Here is a 23,608-nt window from a genome sequence, read left to right on the forward strand (position 1 = left end):
GAGAAATGTGAAGTTAATGACACCAGCGACCATAGTCTAATGGGGCCAGAGCAGGTGACATTGAATCCTATTTAAAACTGCTGGCTAAGGATAAGCGTAAATACAATATTTGTTATTCACGTCGGCGATAACGACTCCCGATTACGCCAATCGGAGGTCACTAAAATTAATGTTGAGGTGGAGGTGGAGTTGCAGCCATCTTCAACCCAATTCAGTTCAACTTCAATTCAATTTATGTAGCGCCAATTCATAACAGAAGTTATCTCATTGCACTTTTCCTATAGAGCAGGTCTAGACCGTAGTCTTTATAATATTATTTACAGAGACCCAACAAATCCCACCATGAGCAAGCATTTGGCAACAGTGCCAAGAAAAAACTTCCTTTAAGAGGCAGAAACCTTGGACAGAACCAGACTCAATGGTGGGCGGCAATCCACTGATGCCGTGTTAGGTTTTGAGAGAAAAAGAGAGACAGAGAGAGATAGGTTTAGAGAGAGAGAGAGAGGTTTGCAATGCAATGCAAATTCCACTTAGAATTTTTAAATAGTAGTAATGTAATTGTAGTGGTAATATTAATAAATTAATAATAATAGGAATGACAGCTATAGGAATAATAATGACAGTATTAGTAACGGAGCCAATAACAACAACTGTAGTATCTGTTGTCGAGCAGGAACACGGGGGCAGCAAGTGGCCCACAACTACAGATCCAGTCTCTGCAGCTCCGGAGGCAGAAATACCTGCTGAAAGCGACAGAAGGAGAGAGAAGAGAAACGAGAAAGCACAGAATTACGGGAGAGAGAAGATATCGAGTTAGTAACATGCAGTAATGGGATAAAAATGCATACAGATGGAGAGGGAGAGAAGGAGAGAGGAAAGAGGTGCATCATGGGAAGTCTCCCGGCAGTCTAGGCCTGTAACAGCATAACTAAGGGATGGATCAGGGCTCACCCAAGCCAGCCCTAACTATAAGCTTTATCAAAGAGGAAAGTCTTAAGCCTACTCTTAAATGTGGAGATGGTGTCTGCCTCCCGAACCCAAACTGGGATCTGATTCCACAGGAGAGGAGCTTGATAACTGAAGGCTCTGGCTCCCATTCTACTTTTGGAGACTACAAGTAACCCTGCATTCTGGGAGCGCAATGTTCTAGTCGGGTAATATGGTATTATGAGATCTTTAAGATATGATGCTGCCTGACCATTAAGAGCTTTGTAGGTGAGGAGGATTTTAAAATCTATTGTGGATTTTACAGGGAGCCAGTGCAGAGAAACTAATATTGGAGAGATATGATCTCTTTTCCTAGGTCTTGTCAGTACATGTGCCGCAGCATTCTGGATCAGCTGAAGACTCTTAAGGTACTTATTCGGGCAGCCTGATAATAAGGAATTGCAATAATACAACCTAGAAGTAACAAATGCATGCACTAGTTTTTTGGCATTATTTCGAGACAGGATGTGCCTGATTTTTGCAATGTTGCATAGGTGAAAGAAGGCAATCCTTGAAGTTTGTTTCATGTGGGAGTTAAAGGATAAATCCTGATCAAAGATAACTCTCACTGCCACAAAGATAATACTGGCAGTGAGATAACTTCTGTTATGAATTGGCGCTATATAATCTATATAAATAAAATTGAATTGAATTGAAGCCACTGTAGCCATGCTGACAGAGAATCACAGCTCCATTGAGCCATGTATTCCCATAGCCCTGAGTAGTAATGACTTCTTGAGCTTTTTTAATGATAAAATTTTAACTATTAGAGAAAAAATTCATCTCGTCCTGCCCTCAATCGGTACCGATTTATCTTCAAACACAGGAACCTTAGAAGCAACTGTAAAACCTGATATATATTTTGACTGCTTTGCTCCTATCGACCTTCTTCAACTAACTTCAGTGATTTCTTCATCTAAGCCATTAACCTGTCTCTTAGACCCCATCCCAACTAGGCTGCTTAAAGAAGTTTTACCATTAGTTAGAACTTCTTTACTGGATATGATCAATCAGGCTATGTACCACAGTCCTTTGAAGTAGCTGTAATTAAACCTCTTCTTAAAAAGCCCACTCTTGGTCCAGGGGTTTTAGCCAACTATAGACCTATATCTAACCTTCCCTTTCTCTCTAAGGTCCTTGAGAAAGCAGTCGCCAATTCGTTGTGTGACAATAGTTTATTTGAGGATTTTCAGTCAGGATTGCATCATAGCACAGATACAGCACTGGTGAAAATGACAAATTACCTTTTAATTGCATCAGACAATTGACTCTGTACTTGTCTTGTTAGATCTTAGTACTGCATTCGACATCATTGACCATCACATCCTATAACAGAGACTGGAACATTTAATTGGCATTAAAGGAACCGCACTAAGCTGGTTTAAATCCTATCTATCAGTTCGAGCTCAGTTTGTACATGTTAACGGTGAGTCCTCTGTGCACGCCAAAGTTATAAACTTTCATTTTTATGCAGATGATACCCAATTATATCTATCAATCAAGCCAGATGAAACTAATCAGTTAGCTAAACTTCAAGCATACGGTGACATTTTAAGGACATAAAAACCTGGATGACCCGCAATTTTCTGATGTTAAACTCTGACAAAACTGAAGTTATAGTACTTGGCCCCAAACACCTCCAAGACACATTATCTAAAGTTATAGTTGCTCTAGATGGCATTGCCCTGGCATCCAGCACCACTGTAAGAAACCTCGGAGTTGTCTTTGATCAGGATTTATCCTATCCTCCCACATGAAACAAACTTACAAATTTAAAATCCTTCTCCTCACCTACAAAGCCCTTAATGGTCAGGCGCCATCGTATCTTAAAGAGCTCATAATACCATATTACCCGACTAGAACATTGCGCTCCCAGAATGCAGGGTTACGTACTTGTGGTTCCTAGATTCTCCAAAAGTAGAATAGGAGCCAGAGCCTTCAGCTATCAAGCTCCTCTCCTGTGGAATCAGATCCCAATTTGGGTTCGTTAATACTTTCCTCTTTGATCAGAATCAGAATCAGAATCAGAAATACTTTATTGATCCACATAGGGAAACTTTTTGTTACAGTAGCTCGCCTTTACGTCAGTGCACACAGGAGAAAGTACTAGAAAACGATATGATACACTATAAACACTATAAAACAGGTTAGAAATAAATTAAGTATCATGTCTAAGAGTATAAGTATAAGATAAAGTGTCGAGTACCAAGTGGGTTTACTGGTTGATGATGAAAGTACAGTATAAAATACAATGTAACTAATTATGTAATAAATAATAGTAATAAGTGGAGGTGCATGTACTGTCGAGAGTAATTGAGGTATATAGTATCAGTAACAATAAATAAGAAAAACTAACAAGGGAAAACTAATATTGCACGGGAGTAGTACACAGAATATTGCACAATTATTATTAATTATGGCGGAGATGTAATGCTCAATGTCCAGTTTAGTGACCTAGGGTCAAACAGACTAACCCTTAGAGGGAGGAGTTAAATAGTTTGATGGCCACAGGCAGGAATGACTTCCTGTGGCGCTCTGTGGTGCTTTTCGGTGGGATGAGTCTTCCGCTGAAGGTGCTCCTTTGCTTGACCAGCACGTCATGGAGCGGGTGGGAGACACTGTCCAAGATGGCGTGTAGTTTGGCCAGCATCCTCCTCTCTGACACCAGAGAGGAGGAGTTTATTGAGTCTGTTGGCGTCCGCTACCTTTAGCCTGCTGCCCCAGCATGCAACAGCATACAGGATAGCACTGGCCACCACAGACTCATAGAACATCTTTAGCATGGTCCGGCAGATGTTGAACGACCTCAGCCTCCTCAGATAATAGAAGCGGCTCTGGCCCTTCCTGTAAACAGCCTGAGTGTTCTTGGTCCAGTCCAGTTTGTTATCTAAGTGTACTCCCAGGTACTTGTAGTCCTCCACAATGTCCACACTGACCCCCTGGATCGAAACCAGGGTCACTGGTGCCTTGGCGCTCCGTAGATCTACAACCAGCTCCTTAGACTTTGTCGCATTGAGCTGCAGATGGTTCTGCTCGCACCATGAAACAAAGTTACCCACCACAGCCCTGTACTCCGTCTCATCACCACCGCTGATACATCCCACCACAGCAGAGTCATCAGAAAACTTCTGAAGGTGGCAGGACTCTGTGTGGTAGCTGAAGTCCGTGGTGTAGATGGTGAAGAGGAAGGGAGAGAGGACAGTCCCCTGAGGGGCCCCAGTGTTGCTGACCACGCTGTCTGACACACAGTGCTGCAGGCGCACGTGCTGTGGTCTGCCAGTCAGGTAGTCCACAATCCAGGACACAAGGGGGGCATCCACCTGCATCGCTGCCAGCTTCTCCCCCAGCAGGGCAGGCCGGATGGTGTTGAAAGCACTGGAGAAGTCAAAAAACATGATCCTCACCGTGCTTGCCGGCCTGTCCAGGTGGGTGTGGATGCGGTTAAGCAGGTAGATGCTGGCGTCCTCAACTCCCAGCCGGGGCTGGTAGGCGAACTGAAGGGGGTCCAGGAGGGGTCTGACCATGGGCCGCAGCTGTTCCAGCACTAGTCTCTCCAGGGTCTTCATTATGTGGGAGGTCAGTGCCACCGGTCTGTAGTCCTTGGAGCCACTGGGGCATGGCGTCTTCGGCACAGGAACGAGGCAAGATGTCTTCCACAGAATGGGGACCCTTTGAAGACTCAGGCTCAGGTTGAAGACACAGATAAAGCTTATAGTTAGGGCTGGCTCAGGTGAGTCCTGAACCATCCCTTAGTTATGCTGCTATAGGCCTAGACTGCCGGGAGACTTCCCATGATGCTCCTCTCTACTGTCTCCTCCTCTCCCTCTCCATATGTATGCATTTTTATCCCATTACTGCATGTTACCAACTTGACATCTTCTCTCTCCCGTAGTTTTATGATTTCTCGTCTCTCTCCTCTCTCTTTCTGTCGCTTTCAGCAGGTATTTCTGCCTCCGGAGCTGTAGAGTCTGGATCTATGATTGCTCCCATGTTCCTGCTCGACAATCGCTACTACAATTATTATTATTAGTTTATATTACTATTATTATCATTATTATTCCTATTATTATTTTATTAATGTTAATATTACCACTACCATTACATTATTATTATTTAAAATTTATGTGGAATTTGCATTGTGCTACTGTATGCGCTCTTACTCCTGCTCTCTCTCTCTCTCTCTCTCTCTCTCTCTCTCTCTCTCTCTCTCAACCCAACCCAACACCTTGGCCAAACTTGTTTAAAAAAAAGATGCCGCGAGCAACCGGAATGGATGGTCCTGAGGGAGTTAATAGCGGAGAAAAAGGTTTTAAGCGATCCACAATTTTTCGTGGAACTGTGTCCATCTCCAACATGCATGTTGATTTGCAGTAGAAACTGTTCATAATTCATCAAAATTAAAAGTTTGATGTGCACAGATGAGCGGACTGTTTCTAACAGTCTGATGCTGGTTGCACAATTATTTTTTTCGGCATTCCTGCTTTATTTGATAGTCACAGTAGAGAGAGGCAAGAAAGACAGGAGAGAGAGAGGGGATGACATGCAGCAAAGGGCCCAGGCCGGATTGCTGCGGTAAGGACTCAGCCTTGATACATGGTACGTGCTCTACCAGGTGAGCTACCGGGGTGCCCCGGTTGCACAAAATTTAACCAGTGAATCTGCAGTGCGTTATTGTAGCTTGACAGTGCACAACAATTTTTATCTAAAAGGTGAAATGATATTTCCACTGTGTTTCATTCTGGCCAGCAAGGTGACATTGTGTTTTAAAAATTAGTCGGCTTAGTGTGGACATAACATAATTTAGTATTTAGTAATTTAGTATCTCTACTGCTTTGTATGCAAAGAAGGAAGAACAGAGTTACCTTCTGCGGACTGGACCTCTGAAGGAAGGATCAAACTTGTGTGGTTCTCCTGGAAGAAACAAAAATAAATTAAAAGCTTTAATGGATTTAGGCCAAACCCAATCAAATCAACACCTGGAGAGAGAAGAAAATAGTTAAAAAATTTTTTTTTTTACATTTTTCTATACGAGTTCACTTTTTCAAAGTCTTCACACAGTTCTCTTTACTGACATGCAGCTCAGCACAACAGTTCATCTCATATCCAAAATGCACTGATCCAACCAAAACACTTCATACACATCTCAGGATCAACTCTTGCACCAGAACACCGACAACATTTGTCTGCCAAGAGTAACACTTTGTCACTCTTTATATATTGACTATAAAAATCACTAAAACAGGTAGCATTATAATTAGTGTCACTGTTGTCTGTAAAAGTATCGTTCATTTAATTATGTAGCATAAACCATGATTCCATTACAACAAAAATAAGGTCACTTCTTTATTGCATGGATTGTGCTGCCTCACAGTAAGTGTCACAGAAATGAATCAGAAATGTTGCCCGGCTGTTTGGTGGAGTAATTAAAGTAATTCCAGTAATGCAATACAAACAACCGGGCTGATCATCCAATCAGATCACCCCTTTAGATCAAAACGAAAAGCTCACACACACACTACCCAGACACCAAGATTCAGCAGATTCTTCTCCATGGGGATTTAGTGCCATTGCTAGCTTTCAATTTCCTGAAGTGGAAAGTGAGTACATGTGTATCCCTCTATGTCAAATCTCTCTATACAGCGTCACTGTTATCCATATTGTATTTCAGTCTTGACTGTTTCATTCATCTCATGCATCGTCATTCTTTCTTTTTAAAGATTGTTTTACTCGTCTTAAACCGATTGAGAATCCCTATGTAATCTTGTGTCTGCCCACAATTAAACTAAATCCAATATATTTTAACTTTGACTGTTTCATACATTACATGTATTGTCATTCTTTTATGGATGTTGTTTAAAGAGGCCATATTACGCTTCTTGAGTTTTTCCCTTTCCTCAATGTGTTATATAGCCTTTTGGTGTATGTAAAACGTCTGTAAAGTTACAACGCCCAAAGTCCACACCAAAGTCATTCTCTGACAGAAAACACTGCTCCTGAACTACCTGAAACACCTTTGTTGTCCAGCCTTTTCTTTCGTTACTTGTCTAGGTCACTATGTAACACAGCACCACCTCCAGCTAGGTAACCGACCCACCCACTGAAACCTAGTGAATCTACCTTGTTGTCTGCTGTTGCTATTTCCTCGCTAAGTGGACCATCTGGTAACACGAAAACGTTGAAGGCAAAGCATGCCAATTTCTCTGTTGTTTGCTGCAAAAACCAACACAAAAGGCCTCATCTACTCCCACCATCTGAGGAAGTGAAGACCCAGTGGATTAACTTTATGTTTGATGGAAATGTCCCCACAACAACCAGAAAACTATTATATGTGCGCACTAACCATTTTACTTCGGACTGAGGGCCAGTACAAAGCTAAGAGCTAAGCATAACCCTGTCTTCTGCATTTGGCCACAAATTCTTATCAACATCACACCTTATGTCCTCTCTTGCAATCCACCTGGGAAAGGATCTTTTTGATGTCTGATCCATCCCTGACAATCTGCTGCAGATATGTCCATACATCCAGCACGCATTGTGTCCAAGAAGGACATCTGATAATGTGACTGGTGGTCATAAGTCTTTCATAAAGGTCATCAAGGAATAAAAATAGGCGCTCCATGTCCCCATTTTTATTTTATTTTTATTTCATTTTAGTTATGTTTGGTTTTGAACGTATCTTTAACAGTTTTGACAATAGTATGTAAATGTGCAAAATGGAGTGTAAATACACAGATGGTGGTGGTTAAGTTTGAGTAGGAAACAGTTCATGAAATTTGAAAGATGTGGTCATTGATTAAATTTTGAGTAAAAGCAATGAAAATTATCCACAGTTTAGTCCACATTGACTTCTGCTGTTCTGAATGTGAACTCAGTATTGAGCAATTGTAAAAAAAACTGTAACAGTGGTTAAGGTGTGCAACAGATGGTTGGTTATTGTCAACTGGTCACAGTCAGGCAACAGATGTTCAAAAGTTAAAGTAATGTTGTCTCTCTTATTTCATATCTCAAGCCTGCATTTATTTGCATGTTGTTTGTCAGGCAGAAGACCACCTGCAGTAGAACTTGTTTGATTCACTGAAAATGAATGGGAAAGAGACATCACCACCTGCTGGGTGTCAAGCCCATAAAGGACTTATGCATCTGTCCAAAATTCAATCATCTGAAGATGATGGATCCAGAGGAACGCAATCACTATAAATGCTCCGACCCTAACAGGAAGCAGGTCCAGAAATGAATCAGCAAATAATCAAAAAAAATCATCATAGGCACTTTACCACGCAGTCTGCTAAAAGACTGGCTCTTGAATTTGCAGATTGGAAAAATGGACATTCAGATTCAAAACATGGGGTGACATTTATCATAGTGGCCAATTTGAGTTATTCAGCAGGAGGAGAAATAACAGTGGACTGTACTGACAGCTGGCAGAGCTGGCAAGATCTGTTCTCTGCACTCCAGTAAGCAGCAGCAGCTGGCAGCAGCATTTAGCTCATGTGTACAAGTAAACAAGTGTATTTAGTCCTATTTTGGTAAAGTGATAAATTAAAATTGCCTAAAATTGTATATTATAACATTTTAGGTGACACAGGAATATTAACTTTGCAATTAAATTTTAAAATTCACCCTTGACAGAATAAACATAATTATTAATTGGCAAATGTAATGACTTTTTATTATAATTTTTACTTTGAGTTTTATAATACAAATACAAGCACATTTCAATTAATCAATTTATTGATCGATTATAATTTAACACTAAAAAAGTGTAGAATCATTCCAGTGGCACACTGCAGTCTCCATATACTGCATGCCAGTCATTTCTACCCCTGCTGATGAGTATTAGTTCATTTTTGCATTTAACATTGCAATATAAATTCCTATTTAAGCGACACAGCTCTTCTATGATCATTTTCAGTCATACATGTCAGACTGCTCTTGTTTGTCTGTCTGGGAGACCAAAATTCTGCCTCTGGTTGGAAGCCTTATGGGTTTCAGCAGAGACAGTTTAGGAGAGACGACTCACTTGAGAATAATTTCCTGTATCTGTGTCACGTGGGTGAACGTGACACAGATTATGACAGATTATTTCACCCCATAGTCACCAAAGTAAATATAAAAAGACCCATTTTTCACAAGCCACATATCTTCCAAACATTCTGACACTAAAAAGGCATTTTTCAGACAGACAAATCAGGAGAAAATTAACTTTGATCATGACCTGTCTCTGTCTCAACCACACACTCTCGTGAGATCTGGCAACATCTGTTCATCTGTTCTCTAACCGTCGGTCTGGTTTCATTTCATTGCTGCCGACAACGCTTTCCAACTGGATGAACAATCTAAATCTAAATCTAATCTAAAAGAATTTATACATGAAACCATGAATTAAAAGTTAAAACTGAAATATAACATGTGTATCATATTTATTATTATTTAACTGGGGAGAGTCAAACATGCCCACTTAGGAGACAGGAAGTGTATACCATTTCATACCATTGGCGCTGCCTAAAATGCGTTATCTTTGTTATAGAGTATCTTTGGTTTCAGTGTGTTGATATGATTACTGTACAGCTGGTTTGTGGAACAGATAACTAGGGCACATTGGAGGTCTGTCATGTCTTAGTCTGACACAAAGTCATACACTATCAATGCAGTTAGCCCACTGAATCACATAATTCAAAAAGCTTTTGAAAAAGAAACAACATATTTTGCACAAATTCACAACCACTTGGGATATTTAACCAGGAGTGCTGGAAAAGAGGCCAAGGGACGCCACAATTAATTCAAATGCAATTCAATTTTAATAGAAATTTTTTTAATGAATTGTGATGAACAAATAGTGTGATCATGATTAGCAGAACCTACTCTAGGCATTTTCCCCTCAAAATTAATCATTATCAACATTACCAAATCTTAGTCGATGAATCCTCCGTGCACGCAAGTTAGTCACGGAGTTCCACCGATTCTATTCACCTTATATATGCTTCCTTTCGGCAATATTATTAGGAAACACTCTATAAACTTTCATTCTTATGCGGATGATACCCAATTATATCTATTGATTAAGCCAGATGAAACTACTCAGTTAGCTAAACATCAAGCATGCCTTAAGGACATAAAAACCTGGATGACCTGCAATTTTCTGATGTTAAACTCTGACAAAACTGAAGTTATTTTTCTTGGCCCCAACCAGCTCCGAGACATATTATCTAAAGATATAGTTACTATAGATCGTAGAAAAGGTTTCAGTCGTAGTCATCTGGACACTGTTTTCAGAATCAAGACGTTTCGGCTCCCATCCGGAAGTCATTCTCAATTGTGAAAAAATGAGACGGGAACTAGAAATTTAAGATACTCTGTGTTACATAAGCCCTGCCCTCAGGAAGGAATCTGCCTGAGTATCTGTTAATAGCTAGTTTCACCTGAAACTGACCTAATAGTTTCCAAGATGGCCCAGTAATCAGTAATCAGGCCTATTGTTTTCTTGCTGCATCGTCTTCATCACTGTTAAGTACCTGATTAGCATGTGATTGGCGTGACCAAGGTGATAATACACTGTGATAGACTTTGGGCAGATAGAATCTCAGACCACCATTTCTGTTCAAAGAGGGGTTCTCTTTTTTCACAAAAATGGCTTCCTTGACACCCCGTTCAAACCAACTCTTCTCTCTACTTAGAATCTTCACCTTGCTGTCTTCAAATGTGTGGTTTGTAGCTTTTAGATGCAAATGCACGGCGCTCTGTAATCCTGAGTTAGCGTGTCGTCTGTGCTGATAAAGTCTTTTGTGAAGTGGCTGTTTGGTCTCACATATGTACCGTTCTTTGCAGTTTTCCTCACTGCACTGAATGGAGTAGACTACATTGCTCTGTTTCTGTGTGGGTAACTTGTCCTTAGGGTGAACGAGTTTCTGTCTTAAAGTGTTGCCTGGTTTAGAAACTCGTTCACTAGTAGTCTTGGCCGCTGAGCTTGCTTATAGAAAGTTTTTCTGCATGTTTCCTGAATCCTATGAAATTGTGTTCAGGTTCACTCCTTAAACTGACAACTGCCTACTCACCGGCTCTCCAGAAGCTTCTCACCACGGGTTCACCTCTGCTCCACTTCAGCCTGCTGTCCTGGCCCAGTCTACCTGCTCAGGTTACTCTTGACCTTCTTTTGTTTCCATGATGGCCCAGTAATCAGGCCTATTGTTTTCTGGCTGCACCTCCCTCATCACTGTTAAATACCTGATTAGCATATGATTGGCAGTTTCAGATGAAACTAGGCAGGGTAAACAGCAGACACTCAGGAAGACTCCTCCCTGAGGGCAGGGCTTAAGCAACACAGAGTAGCTTAAATTTCTGAGTTATCAGACCATTTTCACAATTGAGAATGACTTCCGGATGGGAGCCGAAACGTCTTGATTCTGAAAACAGTGTCCAGATGACTACGACTGCAACCTTTTCTACGATGGCTTAAACACGTGGTTATTATTGTAACTGTGATGAAGAAGGTCACCTAACCTTAGTGAAGTAGTAATCAAATCAGTAGTAACCCAAACCACCATGTTACCCTAACTGAACTATTTATTTAAAGCCTAACCATGATCTTTCCCTAAACCTAACTTAGTCGTGTTTGTGCCTAGACCTAACCAAACCTTAACCATAGAATTGTTAGGTCATAAAACAGATTTATTTTTGCAGTGATAACCATCTTGGAAGAAAACGCTTCATGTGTCCTTCTGGAGGGCATGGATCAACAACGTATTTTGACGTTTAATGTGGAGGACTTCCTGGTACATTGCTGTGTTTCTTGGTGCTTTACCACCACCTGTCAATCAGTGGAAGAGTGTAAAACCATTGAAAGAAATGCATGTCGTGTTGCCCGAACAAACAAAACTTATAAAAACACTACTCCATAGGCTACTAGGAGTCAAAAACTCCATAGGGTACCTTTTTAATATCTTTAAAATACACATTGTTAGCTCATTTTCTGATATCACTGACAAATGATCAACATACACAAATCATATATCTGGGTTTATCATTTTTGTATGTGTCCCACAGAAACTTTGGTTGTGTGATTGAAGTTTAATTTAAAGTTATATACTGCACCTGTATTTATAATGCAGCATAAATGGTGACACTAACAGCTTTTTAGGACGTACAAACATCTCGCATGTGATGTGTAGTCTATGTTACATGCATTGCTTTGAGAGTTTATTTGGAGGGCTGAGGCTTACAGCTGAACATGTAGATGAGACTGTAATTTATTCACTCTTTCTGAATGTTTCTTTTTCCAGGTGAAGATATGGAAATAAGATGATGCTTGTCAAGATTTAAACATCAGTTGCATCATACTTCATATTCACACCCATTCACCCACACCCACACACACCAATAAAAAACAGACAACAGAGGCTTTCTCTTTCTTTCAAATTTACATCTCAGGGCTAACAGGAAATATTTAGAGGGAGGACAGCATTTCATCGTCTTTCATCCTCCTGCTTCCTGTCAGCAATCAAAGTCATGGTTTGTTATGTAACATCCAATCAGAGCCAATGCTGTCTTCCTCAGCAAAACTGACTTCCTTTCTGGCAGAGCTATAGTAGGCTATAGTAGTGCTTTATTACTCTTGCATCTAACTTCATTCTCTTCCTCATCTTAACTTTGTAATTGATTTATAGTGCAGAAAAGTAATATTTCTATATTTCAATTTTTTAATTCCTCCCATTCTGTTCTCACTGAATGCTAATATTATGAGTTCCTGTAGTTACTGGTGTCAAGTGTCCTTGCATTTCTTATCTGTGAGTTCTGTTGAGTTGATTCTTTGTTCCCTTGGACCTTGCCTGGATTATCGACCTTTGAACTTCGCCTGCTCCCTGTCAGATTTGTTTGTCTAGTTGAACTACCTGGTTTTGACCACTGTCTGCCTGAAATCCGTGTAAGCCATTATTCTTTATTAAATCATTGCACTTTACCAGCCTGCCTCCGTTGCCTGCATTTGGGTCCTATTCCTTGTGTTCCCTGCTCCCTTGCGTGACAACCACACGACAAATGCGACTCCAAATGAATATTTGTTGCTATGTTTCTGCTGGATGTGCAGTTCTTGGCTAATATATTATCACCTTGTACAGTTTAAAGTATGATGATCATTTTAGAAAGTTTTATTAATAGCTTATGAATTGGTCTGTCTTGCTATCAATAAACCATCAGTTAACCTGGGTGTGAAAAATCTGATCCTGGACTCCTGACAAAACTGTGATTTAAATTTTTTTTATTTTTTTTTATTTTTTTATGCCTTGCAACAATTACTCTAACTGTTGATAATGTGCTTAGTGCTTAGTTTATGCCTGTGATTAATGTGTTTGTTTCCTGTACCTCAGGATCATCGCCTCACATCTGCCTGTTTGCCTGCCTGCTATCCCTGCACCTCTCCAGCCAGCCACGCTCACACCCTTGCCGCTGTTTCTGCCCAACCACGCTCCGCCATCTCCCATTACCCATCTTTCCTCTGCCCCTGCCAGCCATCACCTCCTCTCCACTTCACCTCCGTTCCCCGGTACCTTACAATAAAACTTCACCTCTCCTGTGTCCATGTCCTACATTTGCGTCCACCTTGTTACAACACCACGACAACTTTGAACTCTTAATTCTTTTTATGCCAGATAATTTTTTCTCCTGACCCCCTAGATGTCGTTCCACCTTCTGTCATATGTCTTCCTTTTAATTTCTATATCTACCTCAATCTGTTGCTCATCCCTCCCTCCGTGTATCCCTCCCACAACCTCAACTCATTTCTTTTATGCTTTTCCTTGATGCCTTTTCATTCACCTATACATTACTATATCGCTCGCTCGCACACACACACACACACACACACTGACTGCTTCCAGTGTAATAGTAGTGATGATTAATGATTTACAGTCTGGTGTCCTCTGCTCTGAACTAGGTCAGTCCTACATTAATAAGGAATCCTCTTCTTTGTTTCTCTTTTGCTGACTTATTTTTCTCTGTACTTCTCTCTTGGGCACTCTGTGTCCCAATATCTCTCACTGTTCAGCCCCTACATATAAATGCTATCTATTATATTTGATTACATGCAAAATATAAATAGAATGCATTCATTTTATTGGATAAATTCTTATGGATGTAAGGGGATAAATGCAGTACAACTATTTCTGACATACAAAGTTAATTAACTAAGAAGGAAGGGCTTTATCTGAACACATTTTGATGAGACATTTTGATCAAATTGCATTAATATATTTATAAAATGGCATGCTGGTAAAGAAGAAACTAACTCTGATGTAGAGACATGCAGCTAAGATAAATATTCCAACTATGGAAATGGAATATATATTACTCTCCATAAACCTACACACCATACTCTCCATGAAGCAGACAACAACATCACTGAGACAGACAATAACATGATTCAAATTCATGGATCTATTACTCGAATGGGAATTCCTATATCATATTTCACATCTCACTGGTACCTGAAGTAACACACCAACATAAGCCATGAAAAAGGGCAACTGGCAATTTCATCAATGCAATCTTCCAGCACAGCTCCATTTATCCTTTGGAAATCAATACAAAAGCAGAAGCCATCAGGTTTCTGAATGTTAACTAGTGCTGCACGATATGGTAGAAACATCATATTGCAATTATTTTGACGATTGCGATATGATTCACGATTAGTGGGAATGATCATTTTTGCATCCCAGTTTTCATTTTCACTGAAAAAACTATTAAAATCATAATGGTGTGACATTTGTTGGGGTCTGTTCCAAACAAACATGTTTTCTTACATCTAGAGAACAAGATTTGTAGGCCAGGGCATCTCTGCAGCACTAAAGTACTTATTATAAATATATATATGCAATTCTTTTTTTTGCCTCCACCTTTAGAGCTGACCACTTTTTAAAAAAATTTCAGGTACTGTCATGTTTGATGAACTCACTGCATTAACCGCAGCAGCAACATGTTGCTACTCACTGCATTTTCTTTTGTTTGTGGGTCCACTGCTGTGGCCACCAAACAATATGTGCTTTCTAACCTCCACCTCACCGACAAGCACCTCCATTTCTGTGTCATAATATTTTTCTTGGTCTTCCTCTCGGTTGTTGCCATGATTCACCGTAAAGAACAACTGATCAGCATTTTTTGGCGCATTCCATTTTAGGCTTTTGTGTGCACGTACACTGTTAGTATGGTTTTATAAATGAGACCCCTGGACAGTCAACCAGGCAATAGTTTAAATTGACAAAATCGGCACATACGCTGTAACAGCGATACAGGCTACACTAACACAGGCAAAGGCAAAGAACATTATCGCCATCTGCAGGTACACTATAGCATTACACGTTACTACAATAATATATAGTATTCATGTACTACACTCCTTAATTAAGTTTTAAGAAAGCATGTTGCGCAATATAATAGCTATGGCAAACTTAGAAGATAATTTACATGGTAAATGGTAAATGGACTGTAATTGTATAGCGCCTTTCTAGTCTTCTGACCACTCAAAGCACTTCACACAACATATCACATTCACCCAATTCACACACTGATGGCAGGTGCCAACTGCTCATCAGAACAAAGAAACTAACTCAGTCACACACACTCACACACCGAAGGCACAGCCCTCGATGCAATTTGGGGTTCAGTGCTTTGCCCAAGAACAGGTCGACATGTGGGCTTGGGATCGAACCACCAGGATCGAACCACCGACCATCCGATTGGTAGATGACCCGCTCTACCACCAAGTCACAGCCGGACCAAACAGGCAAACCTTGGTCTGCCGAAAAGAGGTGATCTTGGTCCGAATCAAATTGAACCATGGTTCGGTTCGATTCTAGTGTGAAAACATTTCTTTGGATGGTTCAGACTTTTGGATCAATTACAAGAAGTTCTGGCAGGCTATCGTCAGAACCGGAAAAACGTAGAACAACACAACAAAACAAAATGAACTACGATAGCACATTGGGAGAGCAGGGGGGACATTTGGTCCGGTCTGGTAGTAATGCCATAATAATAATATTATTATAGCAGCACTGGAATTAATCTGTTCATTAATTTTTCTCCATTCATTCAAACTGCAATAGAAAGCTACCTGCAGAATTGGCAACAAACCGATGACCAATTCCCAAGCAAAATAAAAATAAATAAACCGCCCGCTGGGCCTAAGCATCTAGGGGTTTTCTTTAAAGATGTTTTTTAAACTACAGTTACAGTGGGGTGGCTTGGTTGAAAACATATAATTGTTGGAAATCTCACCAGCACCTTGTGTTGGTTAAAACGTGAACACACTATAGGAAAACAGCAGGTCTGAGATCCTCCTTTATATGGTTGGGTGATGTCTACCAGACGATGACATCGTTGTTTGAGGTCATTTACAGTACATCCTCACCTACTCACTTCTCCTCCCTATTTCTTATAAGAGTATCGTGGCTCCTTTAAGGAACAGGACAGTGCTTAGTGAGTGTGTGGGTAGAGAGTGACGGTGACTGCACTCGGAGCAGACAGGTGTTGCCGATCGGAGCAGAGGGAAAGGTTAGCAGTGAAGTTGTCTAGTGGCAGTAAATGTACAGTGTAGGTTACAGTGTGCCCATGAATAAACGCTGCAGCTCCTCAATACCCAAGATGTTCCTGTGTCTTGCTTCCCAGCTGCCGGGTAAAAGTGAAGGGGGTTAGCCCCGAGGTTAGCATCAATTTCAGCCCTGGAGGAAAACAAAATCTTCCCTGTGCTTCCCGGCCACGGTCTGAAAGCTGCAGCAGGAACAGTTAACACTACGCTTAAGTTACCTCATTAAGCAGATCGTATGATTATAAAAAATATTTAAAATACTTGTCATAGTGATAAACTACTCTTACTAGTTTTTTACTCACAAAGCTTTTATTGCACTTTCAGTAACAAGATTTTTCTCGCCAAAAGTGTGTGTGTGTGTGGGGGGGGGTTAAATCACAATGTTGTGATGGTAGAGGGCTCAGTCGGCGATGAACGATGGCATTGTTCGTCCCTAGTCCTTCATGGACATTAATGTCTCACACACATTAATCTGGGAAACCGCAAATACAGTAATCCAGGGAAAAATAATCTCATATTCATCCTATAAGAACAAAATAGAGACAGTACACGATCTAATCAATCTAGAACCAAAATCTAGAACTAATCTAGAACTAAAAATCAAGTTAGAGTTAGAAAATACTTATGCAGAAACACCTACAGAAGAAAATCTCAATAAATTTAGGAAACATAAGCTAGATATGTCTTACATAAAAAATAAAAAAGCTTTTAAAGTTTTTAATTGAGCAATTAAGACATGACAACTTTGAATATAATAATAAATCTGTAAAATATCTTGCAACAAAAGAAGTAACTAATGCCATCCCAGCTATAAAAAAACTCAGTGGGGAACACTTTTCACTTTACGTGAATTATATACATCATAATATAGACCTACCCACATTAATGGAAGACCAAGATGAAGCACTAGATAAATCAGTTATACCAGACGAATTTCATAAAGCACTCATGTTAATTTCTCCCAACAAAGCACCAGGCCCAGCTGGCCTCAGACGTAATTCAGCAGGTAACTCAGAACAATGAGTAAGCTGCTTTTAATAATAAAAAGTATAGATGATATTGGTGATTCTGGCCTCGTATTACTTGGTAATTGAAATCAAATTTTGCGGTATCGCCCTCACTTATGCAGAGGTAAGCTCATCTAATAGGCAAGGCTATGAAAACGGGCCTACCAGTAAGCAAGCTTTCATTTCCTGCAGGCACTGTGCAGCGCGACCTGACCAAGCTGATTCTTTGCAAATGCATTACCAGTAACCATGAATCATGAATGAAAGGATGTTTTGCTGCCTTTTCATCTGTATTAGTTAACGTTAGCTAGCTACAGAGTGCCACTGAAAGGCTACCGGCATCTACCAGCGACTTTTAAGGTGGAATGTTTTCTTGCATGTTACTCAATGCATTTGTTGACTTTGTTACTCAATCAACACACCTTAAATGTGAACCCCAGCGATGAAACGGCACATTGTTTTTCGGTGTTTTTCTGCGAGTGAAACAAGCAGACTTGCGATTCAATCTGCATTGTGGAATGTGACAAATTGTTGTTACGCTATTTTTATTTACCCGCCACCGTGGCTAGTAGGTTGAGCAAATTCACCCGCTACTACACAAAATCACCTGCATTTGGCGGGTACTAATTTACACCCCTGATTGTAATGCATTATAGACATGGGCTTCATAGAAAGTGTTACCAGAACTTCTTACAGCTGATTCAAGATAAACTAAGATTTTAGTTATTGGAGTTAAAGCTGAGAGTGTTTCTCTAGTTTCTCTGTTGTGCAACACTCTCCTCAATTTGTGCTGTATTTGTAATTTATTCTACAATCCATTTTGCTAGTTTCTTCTTTTTTATATGTAATTTCTCCAGTATTCATTATAATTTCGTTTGATTAAATTTCGAAGTCGTCTGTACTTTTTTGCATCATAGTCACTAGTCACAACTCTGGTTAGTTTCCTCAATTTTAACACACCACTGCACTCTACTTGCACATCTACTCACATCATCTACTAACATGATGTACTTTGTAGTCCACGTACCTCTGCACTTCTCTCTTCTATATTTTATTTTCCACTCTGAGATAAATTATTTGAAGAGTTTTTCAAACATCAAGGGAACCAGAATACAAAGACACTGTGATGTTCATGTATTCTAAGTGCTGGTCCCACTGGCAGTGTACTGTGTTGTTTATTTTCACACAACTCGGTGTGAGTATAAGTTTTAAAGTCATTAATATATAGATGTCTCCACTGTCTCTAATGACAGGAGACTTTTATACGACTCTGAAAGTATGAAAAACTTTCAAAAAACTACAGAGACGCTAGTCCCTAAATCTTCTAAATCACAGCATGCTGTATTCTGTATCTTTGTCTTTCGCACAACCCTGCAGTAAATCTAACCACCATGGATATTTCTGAATTCACCTGATAAAAGCAGCACATACACTGGAACTATTTTCCTGGGTGGAGGTGCACATTGACATTTGCAATAACACAAATTACTTAAAGTCCTGCCTAACCTAACCTTGCGAAACAGTAAGTTGCACGGTTTACTCCATATGTCAAGACAGGCATATGTCCTGTTTTTAACTACCTGTAACAAGCATAATTTCCCACAAGCCCCAAAGCGTTGCAGTTTAAGGATGCTTTCACACCTAACCTGTGTGTATGCGTGTGCCCGGATAGTACAGTTAATTTAAGCTGGTGTGAAAGCTGTCAATCAAACTAAACAGAGACCGCCTGAAGAGTAGAGTCTCGGTCCACTTCCAAGCAGACTCTGCTTTGGTGCTCTGAAAGCTACAGAGCCTGGAAGGTGTCGCGGAGGAAAAAAAACTTAATTTGGGCTCTCGATTTAATCATTTGTGCGCACGGATTACTTATTCACTAATTCGTGTTCTCAATTTAATAGCCTATTGTTTTTGCCGTGAGACACCCGATTCAAAGCTGTCTCTCGCTGCCCAAACAAAGCCACAAAGCCACCCCGTCATGAAAAACTATACAGTAGCTGTATCGTTCACTATGTGTGTGTGTGTGTATATAAGTAACTGTATACATCTATTTTTTTTAATTCTATTTTAATTTTGAATATTTATAAAAATGTTCTGTGTGTGTAGCATGAAGGGGGCTACAACTTTAATTTCATTGAGATGTGGTGTAGAATGACAAATAAATGTACCTTGAACCTTGAAGCTCTCCAAAAGTACAAAACACAGGAAGCAGCTAAATCGGCAGAGTAAACCAGGCACAGGCTCCAGCCCTGTGGCTGCTGAAGGGCTAGAGCATTGCAAGATTTTTCACTGAATTATGAAATGAAATCCCAAATCTGTAAATAGAGTAAAATAACTATATAACTATTAGATCAGATGATGTTGTAGCCTGATATAAAATCACCATGCGCTCTGGTAAGCTCTTACTCACAGCTGAGAAGGCTTTTACGCACACGAACAGTTGTTACAACTGTAACTGCATGAGCTAAATAGGCACAGACACCCCAGAAGTTTTGTTGCCTCACTCCGGATTCAAAATAATAAAAATAAATATGAATTCGATCAGATGATATTGTAGCCTGATGACATCAGATATCTGAATGTCCGTCATAAACCAATTACATGATGCCTGAGTCACATAGCCAGGCTTGTTGGAGACTTAAAGTTAAGTAGGGCGCAGTTAGTGAGTGTATGTTAAGAGGTAATATTAATGCGTTTGTCATAACGCCATGCGTCAGTGTCTCTTTGTCCAGTTGACAGTCAGGAGCAAATTCAAAGCAGCACAGGAGCGACGCAGTCTCATTTCAACACAGAGATGACCAAGATGAAATAAAGAAAAAGCCAGAGTGAAGCCCCAAAACAGCACAATACCCAACAAACTTATAACAGAAAGTCCTATAATAACACCGATATTTTAAATGACAAATCTTGTCAGCCATCAATACTGCATCTCCTTGGAGTAGCAGGATCCCTGCCGGCCAGCGTGACCGACGGGTTGCCAGCCATTTCCTGCATCCCTGGATCAGCACCGTGGACCTCGGCCAGTGATAATGCTCCACCTGTAAAGCACAAGGCTGCTATTGACCGCTGAGTGATGCGCAGATCGGCTCTGACGTCATCCGAATCCGCATAAATCATCCACCTGCCACCCACCTGAACCGCATGGACATTTCTCTCCACCTCTCCCGGCCCCTGTAGGCTATATTGCCTTTTAAATTATGTCGAGCAGCGTGAGCTTTCCCGGTGATTTCTTTATTGTGTGTTGTGTTGATGTATGAGTGTTTTCTTTAACGATTTACTTTAATGATCAGAGAGGCTGCTGTCAGATCGTGAGACATTTAAGCAGCAAAACTAAAAACTGTAGTTGACAGGTCAGAGGAAACTCTCCAGAGGAAACAGAGTTAAACTTTTAGCTTCTGAAATCCTACATCTTTTTATACAGCGCTGATGGAGCTCGGGATTTATCAGGACGGCTGCTTTACTCCAAACAGTTTCACTGTATGAACCTGGACTGTGTGTGTGACCTTTTAGATGTGTACAAGAACACAGAACAATACAGTGAGTCCCCGGGACCCACAGGTGGTCATTTGAGTGGGTCCCTGGAAAATTAAGTGGGTCCCCAATAAAATCTGTGCTTTTTGACAAATTGTAGTCTTAAACTCATGTTTGATGTTATATAGTTATAATTATGGTCATTAATGTATGTTGAAAGTGTATCTGAAAATTAAACAAATGAAATCCCAAATCTGTAAATACACTGCCGACACACAGCAGCTGACAGAAAGAGGAGGTCTTTTTATACAGAGAAATATTGGCTTTTTCTGGGTCAATAAATGTTAAAAATGGAAGCTAAAGGGCAGCGAGAATGCTGAGCTTTCAAGTTTCATCAGGAGTCATAACACTATCAAGCACATCATGTTTCATTAGGAAAGTAGTTTTAAAAAATGCACACAAATGGCAACCATTTACTGCATACTGCCGTTAGAAACTGAATTGTTGACAGCCTTTTTGTCAATTTGATAAACAGTATTTCCGCATTTTGGATTTTGTCGCCTCAACTTGCTACCAGCCTCTGTTTAGCTGCGCTATTTTAGTGAATAGAAGTCAGAACGTGGTAATAAGAGGCGAACCCTTTCAAAAATTAAGATTTCTCACTAAAATCCATGCTGGTTGGTGGACCTGATACACATCGAATTAAACACTGACTCATAACACTGTTAATTCACCGTCTGTCGTGTGTGTGTGACAGTATTTGGAGTTTTTACGTTATTACCAAAGTAACTACCCGGTGTGCTGCTTCCCGTTTGGTGCTGGAGACATACAGTATATGCGCAGACAGTAAGAAACGGTTTTTTTTTTGACAGCAATGGTTTTTGTTTTTGTTTATTTCTATGATTTCAACACTAATTTGTTGTTCACAATGTATCATTATCAGGGGAAAGTATGGTGTGGTCAGATGGTGCGCGACCAAGCGCTACGACAGCATGCGGCCCAACGTGAAAGGGTGAAACATCATTTTTGTCCCCACCCTTGCGCTGGGGACAACCTGAGGACGGCTGCTTTACTCCAAAAGATTTGACTGGATAAACTTGAAATCTCTGTGTTACAGCTTAACTGTCTGATGTGTAGAAAAGTACATAATGTCATTTACCATTAGATCCTGACCAATCCTGTCGTCTTGATGGGATAATTAATAATTCTAAATAATTAATGAAGTTACCACTGCTCTGCCACCATGCATAAAAATGCCCATTCTTACTTTGGAGATGCTTGTCCTGCTGCTGTGTGATGGCCACAGGTATTTAATAATTAATATAAATAAATGGATTATTCAGTGAGATGCGAACATAATCAATAAGATTTATTAATGAAATAATTTATCTATTTAGTGATTTATGGAGAGGTCTGTGTGTGCGTCTACGCAAATTGTGGCTTTTGTCTCTGAGCTGGAATGTGGGGGGAGCCTGACATTAGGCCTCTGTCCTGTGCATGGAGGCAGCCTAGTGAACGATACAGCTACTGTATAGTTTTTCATGACGGGGTGGCTTTGTGGCTTTGTTTGGGCAGCGAGAGACAGCTTTGAATCGGGTGTCTCACGGCAAAAACAATAGGCTATTAAATTGAGAACATGAATTAGTGAATAAGTAATCCGTGCGCACAAATGATTAAATCGAGAGCCCAAATTAAGTTTTTTTTCCTCCGCGACACCTTCCAGGCTCTGTAGCTTTCAGAGCACCAAAGCAGAGTCTGCTTGGAAGTGGACCGAGACTCTACTCTTCAGGCGGTCTCTGTTTAGTTTGATTGACAGCTTTCACACCAGCTTAAATTAACTGTACTATCCGGGCACACGCACCACAGTTTGTTTGAACTGAACCACACAGGTTAGGTGTGAAAGCATCTTTAAACTGCAACGCTTTGGGGCTTGTGGGAAATTATGCTTGTTACAGGTAGTTAAAAACAGGAACATTAAATAAATAAGAATATCTTTTTTTTGTCTCATGGCAAAAAACAATAGGCTATTAAATTGTGTGTTTGTGAAAATGTGTGTAGTTTAGCCAGATCTTATCAGAAAGGACCTCTACTTATCTGTTACACTCTGCCAAATCCTCCCACCAACACACACATGCACACGCACACACACACACACAGATTGGTTGCAAGCTGTCCTCAGGCTTTTATCAACAGACAGAAACTGAGAAAACAGAGAGAGGTGAACGTAGGATAGTTTGATATGGCAAAATATATTCTATACTCTATTCAACATCTTTTAAATTCAGTTTAGTAAACTGATGTACAGTAGGCAGTTAATGTACAACAGGACAGGCTGAGTGAGAAGCATTCTTGTTGAAATAAACAGACCTGAGGTCAGCTAAGGGCATTAGTGAACACTAATACTCAGCTAATCTTTATCCTACTGCTGACCAAAATAGCCACAGTCTGCTCAAAGCACCAACACCTTTGTTGGCATTGTTGTCAATGGCTATTTTTAAACTAACTCGTTGGCCAGCTACAGTATCCTACAGTAGGCTATGTGTGACATTTTCATCTGAAGACCACATCACGAAGCATC

General features: G+C 40.3%; 1 protein-coding gene across 2 annotated transcripts in view; it reads right to left on the reverse strand.

Annotated features, from left to right (window-relative positions):
- The window catches only part of slc44a5a (solute carrier family 44 member 5a), a 56,537-nt gene that overhangs the window by 31,546 nt on the left and 1,383 nt on the right, over positions 1-23,608 (reverse strand). For both annotated transcript variants that reach the window (XM_044220121.1, XM_044220120.1), the window contains exon 2: positions 5,850-5,898. In XM_044220121.1, coding sequence (XP_044076056.1) covers positions 5,850-5,898 — 49 coding nt within the window. The remainder of the gene's footprint in view (positions 1-5,849; positions 5,899-23,608) is intronic.

Source organism: Siniperca chuatsi, linkage group LG13, assembly GCF_020085105.1.
Source record: "Siniperca chuatsi isolate FFG_IHB_CAS linkage group LG13, ASM2008510v1, whole genome shotgun sequence".
In the NCBI taxonomy this organism is placed as follows: domain Eukaryota; kingdom Metazoa; phylum Chordata; class Actinopteri; order Centrarchiformes; family Sinipercidae; genus Siniperca; species Siniperca chuatsi.